Source organism: Lonchura striata, chromosome 6 (assembly GCF_046129695.1).
Source record: "Lonchura striata isolate bLonStr1 chromosome 6, bLonStr1.mat, whole genome shotgun sequence".
Classification (NCBI taxonomy): domain Eukaryota; kingdom Metazoa; phylum Chordata; class Aves; order Passeriformes; family Estrildidae; genus Lonchura; species Lonchura striata.
The window spans coordinates 51,574,451-51,587,918 of record NC_134608.1 but is presented as its reverse complement, the minus strand read 5'-3'; the positions used below and the strand labels follow the sequence as shown (position 1 = coordinate 51,587,918).

Genomic DNA, 13,468 nt, shown 5'->3' with positions numbered 1-13,468 from the left:
GTTACAGCCTTCTGAGTCTCAGTGCAAAAAAAAAAAAAAAAAGTCTGACAGACTGGAAAACTGACTATTTATTCCACATGAAGTTTTTTCAGACAACCCAAGAAGACTTTTAGCATTTCTTCCCCCACTAATTACATAAAGGTATTTGTCATCTTTAAGCTCAGAAATAGACACAGGAGAACTAGGACTCCTTTTACAATCTTACTTCTGCTCCCCTATGTAGCTGCATGATATTCTTTTCCAGTATTGAGCAGAAATCTGTAGCAGGCTCAGAAATTAAATCTAGATCCTGTGGGTGCTTTGATCAAACACTTCAGGAGATGTGGATTTCCTTCTTCATCAATAGCCATTACCTTTTCCAGGACTTTACTGCACTGAAAAACTGGGGTTTGTGCTGTTGTCAGTCAGACTGACTTTCAGTAAATAATTGTAACAACTACTTAATGTTGGGCACTTCTTAATTGCTACATGCTTTCTCACATAATCTCTATTTCTTTTACTGTATTTTCTCCAGTCTCTTGTAAAGGCAAAACATAATGAAACAGCAATTTCCACCACATTAATCATCCACAGTATAAAATGGAAACAAGGCTGAAATACAGAATAAAAACCTCTCCTAGAGAATCTGGTGTTGTATTGAGATAATTTAATAGCAAATCACACAATCACTTTCTAATTTCCTACATTGTAAAGAAGTGTTGAGAATGACAAACCACAGGCCCTAAAACTTCTTCTGCAGAAAAACCTGACCAAGAGTAAGAGCACTGTCAACTGCACAAGCACAACACACACACTCTGAAGCAATCAAACTCAAGGCTCCTTTTTATTCTTTTTACAGTATTTCAACCTTTCTGTTCCACAAGAGATACATCCTAATAATAATGCAGTTCAAGAGTAATTCACTGCCAAAGTTTTTGGTATTTCTTCAGAAATGAAAAACAAATGCAAGACCAAATTTATCATTGCCCTAACCACACATCAGTCTGACTTAAGTGTGAGCAGTGGGAACCACATTTAGCCTGACAAAATCACTTCATGTTCCAGCAGTCTTTTTCCCCCAAAAGCCATTTCCTCACAGTTTATAGTGCAAATGTTACCCATAAATTGTGACTGTTAGAACTATTGACTGATATCAATACTTGCATTTCATATATTAAAAAAAAATAGATTCACCAGTGCAAATAAAGAATATTTACAAATCCTTACTCTAACTAATGAGATGTGTGTGTGTATTTTCACTCTGTGGGAATGTGAAGGTTGCTATTATTTTCGAAGGTATGGCATTTAAACATAGGAAGATTCAGAAAGTCACCCACCAACAAATCCTAGGCTGGTCTCAAATATGACTTCTAACTTCACACATTTCTTGAACATATTAGAGAAGAAATTACTGGTTAATGAATGGAGGCCAGAGTAGTTCCATCAGCACGTGAGCTGTCAGCAGTGCTGACAGAAGCTAAGCCCTTTCTGCAGCTCTGGGACAAGCATCTCACAGCAAACACCCAGTTCCATGACCACACCTGCCCTGGGTGCACTATTCCAGCAGCACGGCTTCCTGAGCCAGAGGTTTGAAACAGATCTGGGAGTCTTCCACAGAGCCAATTCCAAAAATTCTCCATGGAAGCTGACAAGCAATTGAGATCCATGCAGCACTGTTTGCAGAGGTACAGACACCATGATTCCAAAATTTTTATATTAATTAAGTACAAAAGAACATTCTAATGCAGCTGGTCAATGTGCAACCTGCTAATGACTCAGTTATTATTATTATCCACAGTAGTACCTAGTAGCAGTAGTTTGGCTTGAGGAAGAGCCACCCATATAATCTGTCCCAAACAGCAAATTCAAGCATGCTTGAAACACCCCTGGATCATTAGGAATGCTGGGCTGTGTGCATGGAATGCCTTGCAGACCTACTGCAAATGCGAACTAGCCTATCCAAACAGCTCAAGTTTCCCTCAACACAGGTGGTATTTCTTATTCATTTCTTCTCCCCTGGACAAACTTGTATTAGCAGTGCTCAGGCATACCTTCCTTTCTAAAGAACCTCAAACCCATTTCTTTATTGCAGACTGACTGGTAATAAATTACTTGTGTTTTAATAGTCAAAAAATGTTTGGGTAACTAATCATAATAGGCACATTCAGAAAAAAGCTGAATGGCAGGTGAGCTGATTTTCTGAAAAAAACTTAGAACATCATTAACAAAGATGAAAAAAACTCCAAACCTAAAGTAATTTTACAGCACATGTTAGTGAGAGAAAGCATTTAATTGCAAATTGATTTTCTCCCTGGAAGTATAAAGGGAAGCAGATTTAATGCACCTAATAGATGAATCAGTGTGTTTTTAAAACTACAGGCTTTTGTTTTTACCATCAAGTGTATAGCTAGCTAAAATAGGTATGCAGAAGGCACCCAGCTGATGCACGTCACAGCTGTATCTACGTCACTCCTAGAAAGGAGCAGTGATGTCTACTTACACTAAAAAATATATAGTTAATTTCTGAAACACTTCATGGGGCTACTTATCCCTTAAATCATAACATCTCCAGTTATATCGCTGTTTTAAATAAAACTGGGAACATCTGGTGATTAACTGTACAGTTAAGGGCTAAAAATCTGAAAGAAACTGAGACCCACTATTTCTACTGTTGTTTTACTTTCATGCGAAATAGACTCCTAACTTTTTAACTGTCAAGCAATCACAAAAGTATATTATTTACATCACCAAAACAAGGGAATCCTGGCCATGCCCTTTCAAATCCTGCAAATCCACTGAAACTGCCAACAAAGAGAGGAATTTTGAGTGGGTTGTTTTGTGTGGCTGTGAGTTAATTAGCAATCTGGTAAGTACATTACAGATGTATCAGCATTAGCCATGACAGTTCATGGCAGTGCTTTAGCACAGGCTTGTATTTCAGGAGCTAAAGGGGCAGCTGGCTGGATTGCCAAAGCCAGATTACAAACAGAACTTGAAACCAGTACATTGAAATACAGCCTACAAAACCCTGTGCAGCACCACATTAGCTATGTATGAATACACTTAATATATGAGCAAACCAACTAACTTGCAAACACAGACCCATCTTATAATTCCAATCTGTCATCAGAACAAAGTCCAAGACTATTATGCAGGTAACACAATTTTCTGCTCAAGTGTATACAGAGGGAAACATTCTGCAGACAGTAAAATACAGACCGAGGTAAGCATTACATCGTTTTTAAGTGTAACTCTGATGTCAACCTTGAAAATTGCAAAACCTGCTGGAACTTTCCTTTGAAACTGAAAATTTCATTTATTTAACAAGTGTTATCTTGGTAGAGCAAAGTACAATCCCACTATAGAATTAAAAACCAGCTATGCAGCCCAGAACATTTTATCAGACTAAGTTACTGGAGGCATCTAATAATTGAGTCCAATTTGGATTGGAGTAACTGATCAATGATCCCTGGTGCACAGAGGGGGAGAAGCAAAATTTCATTCTCTTAAGTAAATACAACTATGGGCAGATCAAGTTACACTCGGGTAGAGGCTAAACCCCACTGTGCTGAGATGGGTCACCATGCCTCCTTCCCCTCCTCCCTAGAAATGGTGTCCATGGAGAGACCCCTGGCTCAGACCAAGAGCTGTGCACACCTTGAGTTACAGGAATTTGCACTTCAGAGCTGAACTCCTGGGTTCAAGAAGAGGATCCATGGGTTCAGATCGTAGTGTATCTTAGGATTCATAAGCTAAACAGAAACCTTCCTCCCAGCTTTTGGGGATCTTTTGTGATATAAGCCACAGGAACAGACTACCTAATTCACGCTGTCTTTACCAGGAGCACTGATTTCCTCGCACAGGGGAGATAAAAAACAAGCTGTCCCCAGTAGATGCTGAGCAAAAAGCACTGCTGGTGAGCTGCAAGAGATGTAGCAGCAACACAGGAAAATCAGTGAGCAGCAAAGCAAGGCTGGCCTGGGGTGCTGTGCTATGTACACACATGTCAGAGGCTGCAGGAGTTACAGGAGTTATCACGGGAAGCACAAACCACGGGGATGGCCAAGGAAACAGGTACCAGCCAAAATGCAGACAGGAAAGTGAGTAACTACAAGAGCACCAAGATGGGTCCACCCTCCTCATGAATATTTGCATTCTGGCCATTGTGAGGCCTGAAACTGCAAGAATTGCCCTGATTATCTGTGTGTGCAGAAACCCATCCAAATTAATCCAAGCTCTTTGGAAAACAATTTGCTTCACAGGTGCCTGCTAACGACTCCTCAAGATGCAATAGTGCTTCTCAAAGACTCCACCTATGCTGAGCTGAGTTAACCCAAAACTCTTCAGGTGAAGACTCACAAGCAAAAGCAAGACCAACATCCGTAGGGTAAATGAAGCCATCCTGACCAAACTAAAGCCTATGAACCCTATTATCCCTGTGCCCATCCCACAGAGCTTCAGGGGAGCAGTCACACAGGCAAGCAGCCAGCACTTGGACCTGGCCACTGCTCAAACTCCTGGTAATTCCCTTCTGGACGGTACAGGTCAGCAAAACTTCCACTGAGCTGAAGCAGCAGACAACTGGCAATATTCTAAAGAAAAAATTAATTTACAGCCTCATTTTGGCACCCATTAGCAGGACTATTCACCACTTGACTATAGCTGTGTCTCCGGAGAAAAGCATTAAAAGCTATACAAGAATGAAGACACTGCAACTTTCTACCTGAAGTTCCTTTTACACTGTTTTAAGTATTTGCTTTGTTTCAGTCTTTAATATAAAGCAAAATTACTCTTCCTTAGATAGGGTAGTAGAAATAAAATATTAATTACAACGAGAACAGTTTTAAGTAAATTATTAAATCAATTTGAAATACACTTCTCAAAACTCTTTCAAAATGTTTATTTTTACATCTCGTTTAAGCTGCAATCAATTACCAAAGCAATCATCTATTATTTGACCACATATTCCTGAGGTTCCTTTTCCGCAGTGAAACAAGACAAATCGCTTTTGACACAAACACGGTTTGAAAGCTCACGGCATTAATGCAAAATACAAAGGAACAAGCCATGAAAACACGGCTACAACGTACTCTGCCATTCTAAAGCTGTATGGCAAACGCACAAAGCTAACAGTCTACCATGTGAATGTCAAAAAAATGCTAGTTAAGCACAATCTTACTTCATTTTTCAGGTCCCTAGAAGCTACAACAGAAATATCTAGTATACAGTCTGCAAAGAGAGCTGATGGTCAACACTTGATGCAGACTCGGTAAAACAAGAAGAAATGTTTGGTCTGAAAGACTGCAAGATTGTAGTTCCTCTGTCACTGGACTAGAAATAACATTCCTTACAAATACTGGTATCACTCTGTGTATGATGGCAAAAGCAATTCTCTGACAGTTCAAAATGAAACCTTAAAAAATTTAAAACTTAAAAGAGAGCTGCTCAACCGCAGCCCTGTTGTAACAGAAAAATTAAACTTGCACGGGAGTCACGTCATTTTTTCTGGATGAAAAAGCACCACAAATAAGGCCTTATCAGAAAACAAAATAAAAATCTTTGCGTTATTGCAGGCCACTATTCTAGAGGAGCAGCTTCTCGTTATCCCGTTCTATTAGAAGTTCTAAAGAAAAAAAAAAATATGAAGAGAACGACAAAAGTAAAAAAAAAAAAAAAAATTAAAAATTGAGGAGAAAAACCCCCAAAGGTTAAGACGCTCCAGCATTTTGGCGAGGTGAGCGAGAGGCAGTGCAGCAGCAGGACTCCAGGAGGCCGGCCGGTGCCAGGCGCTTCTCCCGTGAGCGCGGCCGGGCCGCCGCAGCCCGGCGCCTCGGGCCGGCTCAGCGGATTCGCCCCCGGAGCCTGCGCGGGCCCGGCCGGCTGCGAAATGCGGCCGGCAGCATGGAAACATCCCCTCAGAAAAAAATAACAGTAACAAAAAGAGTGTGCTTCAAAATAGGGGAAAAAAAAACAAAACAAAACAAAAAAAAAAACAAAATTAAAAAACCAAACAACGGGGAAAATGCCAAAATCTGCGAGCCCCCCCGATTAGAGCGCGGCGGGCGGGGGGCACGGAGCGCCCCGGATTAAAGCTCCCCGCGCCCCCCGCCCGTGACGCAGCGCCGAGCGGGCCCGGGGGGGCGGCCCGGGGGACCCCCGCGGGCCCGGCGGGCGGGGAGGGGCCGGGCGGGCCCCGCGGAGCGGAGCGGCTTTATCGCCGCGGCTCTGCCGCTCGGCTCGCTGCCGCCCGCGCTCCGCTGCCCCTGCCCGCCTCCCCCAGCACCGCCGGCGGGCGCGGCGGGCGCGGCGCGGCGGCCCCGTCCGGAGATGGCGGAGGGAGCATAAGGCACACTGGGTAAAAGCACATTTATATACGAACCTCGCCGAGAAATTTTCCAACAATTCCTCCGTCCGACCACCATGCACCAGGACAGGAAACGGCCGCTCGGCGCCGCCCGCCCGCTCGGCACCGCCCCGCACCCCGCGGGCGGGGCCCGGCGGCGCCGGCTCCGCCGCTCCCATTGGCCGCGCCGCGCGCGCCGCCGCCGCCGCCGCCCGCCATTGGCCGCCCGCGGGCCGCGCGCCGGTGCCCATTGGCCGCGCGCCCGCGGCCCCGCCCCGCGGCTTCAATGGCGTCGCGGCTGTGCCGGGCGCGGGGCCGCCGCCATTTTGTGCAGCGGGCGGCCGGGCGCCCGCGCGCCAGCGGGGAGCGGCGCCATTTCCTGCCCTCCCCCGGCGCGCGCCGGCAGCGCCTGAGGCGGCGGGGCCGGGCCGGGGCCGGGGCCGGGCGGGGAGGGACGGGCACGGCCCCGGGGCAGCCGATCCGCCTCGGCCGGGGCCACCCGCGCTCCCCTGGGCCGTGCGCGGGGCCTCACGGCCGGGCCGGGGACAGCGAGCGCTCTGCCCTTCTCTTCCCGGCTTCTTGCTGCATTATCTCCGGCTGCCATTCCAGCCCGGCGCTGGGGGAGAAGGACGCTGTGTTAAAGCTGTGCTTAGAAGTGTTACCCTTACGAGGTTTTTAGGTATGGAAACGTGTATTAGTGCCCCAGCTCCCAGTGTAAGGCGAGCAAAGCGTGTTACGGTAAACTCCGCAGGTGATTGCTCAGAAAACCGAGTTGTACAGATGACGCGAATTGTTCCCATTAACGGGACCAGCTCTGGTGGCCTTACTGCATGTTGCTAACATGAGAGATGTACAAAAAAATTACGTTTTGCTCCGGAATAATAGTTTGAAATTCTTGCAGTCCAAAATTATTGCAGTTGTACAGAAAGCCCAAAAAATACTTATTCCTAAACAGGCCTTCCTTAATGGCCAACAGCGTTTCTTTCCTAATTTAATGTTTCCTAATTGTAAATTTTAAGCCAAATACAAGCTGCAGGCATCAGTTTGTTTCGAGGTACAGCAGCAGTGAAGTACCCAAGATAAATTGCTTTTTCTGATTTGCCAACTCCCCTTGTCTTAATAGATTATCATGTCTGTAAAGTACTACAATCTCTCTCATTCTGAGGTGCTTTATGTTTCCACCATCAACAGTTTGCTATGAAAAGTAGAGACACACAAACCAGTGACACACCTTCTAAGATAAAGCTACATATTGACTGAAAAGTAGCTGATAGTCAGCAGCAGGAAAAGCTTTTCACCTGCCACCTGGCTCATTCTGGGTATGTAGAAGGTTCCACGGTGAAAATTAACCTTAAAAGCTACCAGATATCCGTTATTAGGCATCATTAAAATCACCTGCATATTTATTGGCAGGTAGTCAGTAATTATTCTACTGCAGATTTGATAAAGTCTTGCAGTAACAGTCCTGGGCTGTGGGAGATTGGAACAGAGCTTTGTGGTGCTATGCTGATACATATTAATAATTCTTTTAATACAGTGATTAAGGGAAAAAATATTAACCCAGTATGTCAGCATTTTAAAAACTGCCTATTTTTTATATTTAACACAGACAGTTGAAGAGAATTCTGGTTGTGCCTAACATTTGTTTGGAGTATTTTGGAGAGGGAAATACAAACCTGAGATCTGTGCAACTCCAGCAGAACTCTACTGTAAGGCTACATCTACATTCAAAACACCACACTGAAATAAGTGAAGATAAGGATTTGCTTTAGATGTTTATTAATCCAAGGAGATCTTCCATAATAGAAAAAAAACAGAGGCTTTAAATTTCCCAGCTCTCCCTCTAGAGTTGCATTATCCTTGAAAATGGAATGGATAAGTGCAAGTTCTAGGAGAAAGATCAGTTTTTAATTTGACATAAGTGTATCACTGAAATTGATATATTGCATCACAAAATGCGCTATCACCACCAACAACAATGCAAAATTGTTTTGCAATTTATATAAATACATTTCTTGGAGCAAAGGAAAGCAAAGTTTTAGATCCACTCTTAAAAAAGATGCTCCTTGCTAACCAGTCTAGTGACACATAAAAGCACCCTTGAAGTAAGACTGTACTCCTCACACCAAGATAGAATTCTTCCCTTCTGACTTGAAAAATATAATTGTTCCAGAACTGATAATAGCACTAAAATTGGTGATTTCCCTATTTTTTGTCATCTGCTTTATACATGAAGCCTTCTCACTGCTGCTGCCACATTTTCTGCCAGGAGGCCCAAAATGGCTCATCTGTTCTCAAAGCTTCTCTTGCATTTTTAGGATGCATATGAAAGTAAGCAGATACCCAACCAGCAGATGTTCAGAAATTATTTGTTAAACTGGGTGTTCCCAAGCAATGCAAGGAGAAGGCGTGCTGGAAGCACATCTGTTAGCTTTTTCTACAAAAATAAAACCCTGTCTAGATTCCCTGGGGGCCGGTGCACGCCTGGCCGTGCCCGTGAGTTACAGTCACAAACCCCCAGGTAAGTTCTGCTCCATGCATCCCCTAAAGATGCACAGCAAGGACCCCGGGTCTCACACCACCACGAGGATGGGTATTCCCATCCATCACAGTCAGGTTTTTTTCACCTCAGGAGCTTTGCTTTTTAAGTGTCCCTTTGGTACTGGGGCAGGGCTCCGTGTCCCACCTTGGCCCCCCCGTGTGCAGGGAAACATTTGCTGCTCTCCAGTGGAGAGGCTGGAAAACCCCTCCCGCTGCCTGGGAAGCGCCAGCACCAGGCAAAGCGTGGGGCTGGGCAGATCAGCAAGGAAACCCCAAAGCACCGCCAAATCCTGCTACTCTGCTGATGCAAAAAACCACACCACACAAACCAATTTTCTGAAGACTGCATTTTGAGTATCATAATATATATATATGTGCATTTCATTTTTACAGATAAAAACTCCGTTTATTTTTAACCTGTATTTAAATTTTGGAGGCTTACATTAAATTAAGGTAGCTTGTTTAATATCAATTGTAACAGCAGGTGACATTTTTATATAAAAACAGCCTAAAGGAAAAAAAAAAAAAAACCCAAACATTTGATTTAAAAGACCTGACACCAATGATCTCAAGGCAAGATCAAACGCCAATGGATTTGCTTTTAGAAAAGAAAAAGGGGGCATTTAAGCCAACCCATTCACAGCCTCTCCCTGCTGGCTTCTTCATACAGTGGTTTTGATAGTGGTCCCAGAGGGAACTGTATTTTGCCTCTCTAGCTAAAATACTAGTTACTATAGCAACTTTGAAGGAAGAAAATTGTGGCTTCAAAACTGAAAGATTGGCAAAACTTCAAATACACTGTCTGGATCAGGCAGACAACAGCACACACTAATGCTGCAAGTGCAAAAAGAGGGGGAATGAAATGCAGGAGTAGTGCACCTGCACTACCATGAGCTGGAAAAAGAATATTCTGCACAACTGCAATTATATTCCATAGCCCAGATCAGCCAATGATACTGTTGTTTTTAACAGATTGCATATGTAGGTGTTTCACCCATACACTTCAATTGACCTTAAGAACTTCATGTCTCATTTACCTGCCTTAAAAAGGATAACTTTTCTTTGTGCTTACAGTACATATTTGTTCAATTTTCTAGCTTGTACAGTGAGATCTTTAAAAAAAACAAAGGACACAGAGGGTGTTGCTATTTTTTCTTTAGCAGCAATGAAATATCACTAACCCCTTTTTACATATCCGAATTCAAGTCACAACCAGAGGTGACTGCACCACAAAGTCACCAGGTACAAAACTGCTAGTTCATTTTAAATTAATAACTTGAAATTATTTTCCCCAATACATCCCTTATTTTTTATTTTTATAAACAGCAAACATTTTGCTATTTTTGTACATAGGCTAGCAGGCTTGTTTCAATATGAAAGTGCTAATTCATTTACAGATTTATCAGTCATGTAGTGCTACATTAAGTGTCCAATATTCTACATATGAACAATCTTGATAAATGGAAATGATGAAGATTAAGTAAGGCTATCTGATTACCTTATCTTATTTACATTAAAAGAATAGACACCCAGTAGTAGGGATAAAAGGGAAAGAAACTGGGCAAATACTCATACTGCCACAGGTGTAAAAATTAAGTCTGCCTTCTAGCTTGTACTGTAAATGAGACATTTTAAATAGTCCTGCAGCCCATGTCTAGTTTTTTTTCCTCAGAAAAAGAAAAGCTGCCTTCATGACATCCCCTCTTGATTTCCGATCTCCAAAGTGTGTCATTTGAAGCTTTAAATTCAGATTCTTCCTATCTTCAAAAAAACCTCTGGTTTGCTTTCCAGTATCAGGTTGAATAATCAGGTCCCACTTCTGGGGCTTTTGTCCAATCTATTTATAAATTAGTTTAGAGTGAATTGTAGATAACATGAACCAGTTCTGGAACCACTATTGGGAGGAACACAAGCTCTTCACTACAATCACACAGTAGCAGGAAAAGTGATAATTCAATTCATTCCCGGGGCAGGGCCTCCAAAATTAAATGAAGTTGGCACAACTGGAGCATTGAATTTGTATCCTCCATGCTTTTCAATCATTTTGGATTCTAAAAAAAAAAACAAAAAAAAAAAAAACAGAAGGAAGAAGTTTTAGTGTGCATACAGGGGGGAAGACAGATCAAGATTCTGTGACTGACCACTTTGAATCTCTCAGAGATACATGTTTAACCTGGGGTTACCCAACAAAGGAATCAGCACAAACAAATGGAAATGTGCCAGGCCCCAAAGAACATAGGGACAGACTATTTACTTACTTTAACTTCTCAATATTGTTACCACCACACTTTCATGAATTTGTACTTTTAAAAGCCCACACTTTAGCTTTTGGACGTGACTAATTTATAAACAGGACCTGAATGAATACTGCATTTACAAACTTGGTAACAGGCACACAGTTCTTTCTGGTTAAGATCAACAGACCTGCAAGTCAAATCGGTAACAGAGCACATGTGCAAAAAAGCAGTACACAGATATTGGCTAAATTTTTGGTGTTCCTATCTCAATTCAACAATATAAGCAGAAGAAAAAGCCTTTTAACACATGCTGCTATCCAAGCAGGTAATTTGGACTTTAGGTTACTAAATAATTCTGAAACTACCAGGTTGATCACTTTTCATTTTCAACCAAGCCTTAAAATCTGTAGACACCTGAGGTGCACATATCCATCACTGTAACTACCAGTGATTGTTAAGGTGTCTGGTTTTACCATCCTTCAAACACTGCTGTAGGACAGGTATTACTGTAAACCGATTTTTATAATTGTAATACATGGATAACTGAAAATCAGGTTGGTAATTTAGGTTGTACCTTTACTACAATCTAGATTATGCAGAAGGTGGCTTGTATTATTGCCAGGCCAAGATAACAACACTTATTAATGTATTTTATTGGTCTTAGAGCTTCCTCCTAAATAAAAACAGTTGCAATCTCTCTGGGAATACAGGTCAGCTCATATTATCTGGCAAATTTGCATTTTGGCTCTGTTTCTTTGGAAACAGGCCACAAAGATGTCGCCATGGCTAATGGAGCATGGGGAAAGGATCCCTCACAGCTCCACAGAAGACAAATCTCTCAGCATGTGGAAATTCTTTTAAAGTACATTTATAAGGGAGAACTGTATTTCAAATCCTTCTAGCAGGATGTCCCCATGTGTGGTAAGTGGCCTAAATGTAGTATCAGAGTGCTGTGATAGTAGGCAAGAATTTCCCATAGGGATCTAGTTACTTAAGTTAAACTTTACAACTTCTCTGAAAAAAAAACAGTACAAAAAACTTAAACAAACAAACATACACCTCAAACTTTTTTTCCCCTATAAAATGCAGTAGTATAAAGTTACATCAAATAATGTCTAGTACTTGACAGGAGTCACAGTGAAACTGTGTTTTCTAACCATTAAAACTGGATCATTTTGGACACAAACAAGGTTTGTGAGGTGATTTAGGCTGTTCTCTCATGAAAAGCACTTACTAAATGTGTATTCTTACTACCAATCTATTGAAAAATTTATGAATTTCTGTTTTGAAACATCTGTAGCAATTGCTCACTAAGACAGAGGATATGAGGTTGGACTGATCCCTCAACATCCAGTCTTGACTTTCCAGTGTTATATATACTGGCTTAATCTCAAAAGGGAAAACCAAGAAAAAAGATAAAGTGAATACAGGTGAAAAAAAATCTGTACTATATGTAATATTTAATAGGCTTAATGATGTGGCTTTACAGATGGTACTACTTCCATAATTTAGTATTCTCCTACCCACAGAATCCTTGTCTATCCCAGCTGGACATCTCAGGAAATTATTAATCAGCCACTTGATGTGTTTGTTAACATACCTGGAGTTCATCTACCTTCAGGTAATCAAATAAATTGTTTTCAAATCCAAGCAATTAGGCCAAATATACTTTTATTTCCTTGGCTACCCCCCAAGCGTTTCTACCATTCCTCCCACCTGTGGTATTGCCACCCAGTTTGTGCACGGAGGCTTTGTGACCTGACAATTCCAAGAGATTTCAAGCAATCCTGTTTTGGTGGAGACATGATCAGGCTTGAATTAAAGGCCTTTTCTGTATCATGCTTCTTGAGCACACCCAAGCATTCTGAGAGCAAAGGAGGCATTAGTGGTGTAAAGGGTGCAAATACCGTGTGCTGCCCGCCGCTGATCCGCCAGGGTCGCTATGTCCTGCAGCTGCTTCCTTTGCTCCTCAGTAAGGCCCTGTGTCAAAGCCTGGTACCATGCAGGGTTACGGTTCTGAATTGCTGCAGCAGCAAGAGAACATAAGCAAAAGGAAAGTATTGATTAAAATGTTCTAGAACTCAAACTTTACTCACTCACTGTCATTTTAATCAGAGTAATATTCTGTTATGGTTACATAATTCAAGACATTTAAACACTAGTACAGCTTCTGACCTCTTCCCTACCACTATAAATTAATTGAAGCAACTCCCTCTGCTCTGAAAGTTTAATGATGCATCTCCTTTCCAAAGAAAGAAATGGTTCAAGCACGTATTGGAAAGCCTGTTTGGAAGTTTTGAACAGGTTCCAGTTAACAACAGTGTATACTGAAGCTGAAACCTAACTTGCTGTCCAGGAAAAGAAATAC

At 42.2% G+C, this 13,468-nt stretch overlaps 2 protein-coding genes across 3 annotated transcripts in view; both read right to left on the bottom strand.

Annotated features, from left to right (window-relative positions):
- The window catches only part of ZNF143 (zinc finger protein 143), a 38,118-nt gene extending 31,673 nt beyond the window's left edge, over window positions 1-6,445 (bottom strand). For both annotated transcript variants that reach the window (XM_021529476.3, XM_021529477.3), the window contains exon 1: window positions 6,359-6,445. The gene's annotated coding sequence lies outside the window, so the exon portion shown is untranslated. The remainder of the gene's footprint in view (window positions 1-6,358) is intronic.
- A 1,639-nt stretch (window positions 6,446-8,084) lies between these two features.
- IPO7 (importin 7) overlaps window positions 8,085-13,468 on the bottom strand; it is a 34,207-nt gene continuing 28,823 nt past the window's right edge. Inside the window, exons 24-25 of the mRNA XM_021529478.3 lie at window positions 13,008-13,124; window positions 8,085-10,914 (exon numbers count right to left, since the gene is read on the bottom strand). Coding sequence (XP_021385153.1) covers window positions 10,817-10,914; window positions 13,008-13,124 — 215 coding nt within the window. The 3' untranslated portion in view covers window positions 8,085-10,816. The remainder of the gene's footprint in view (window positions 10,915-13,007; window positions 13,125-13,468) is intronic.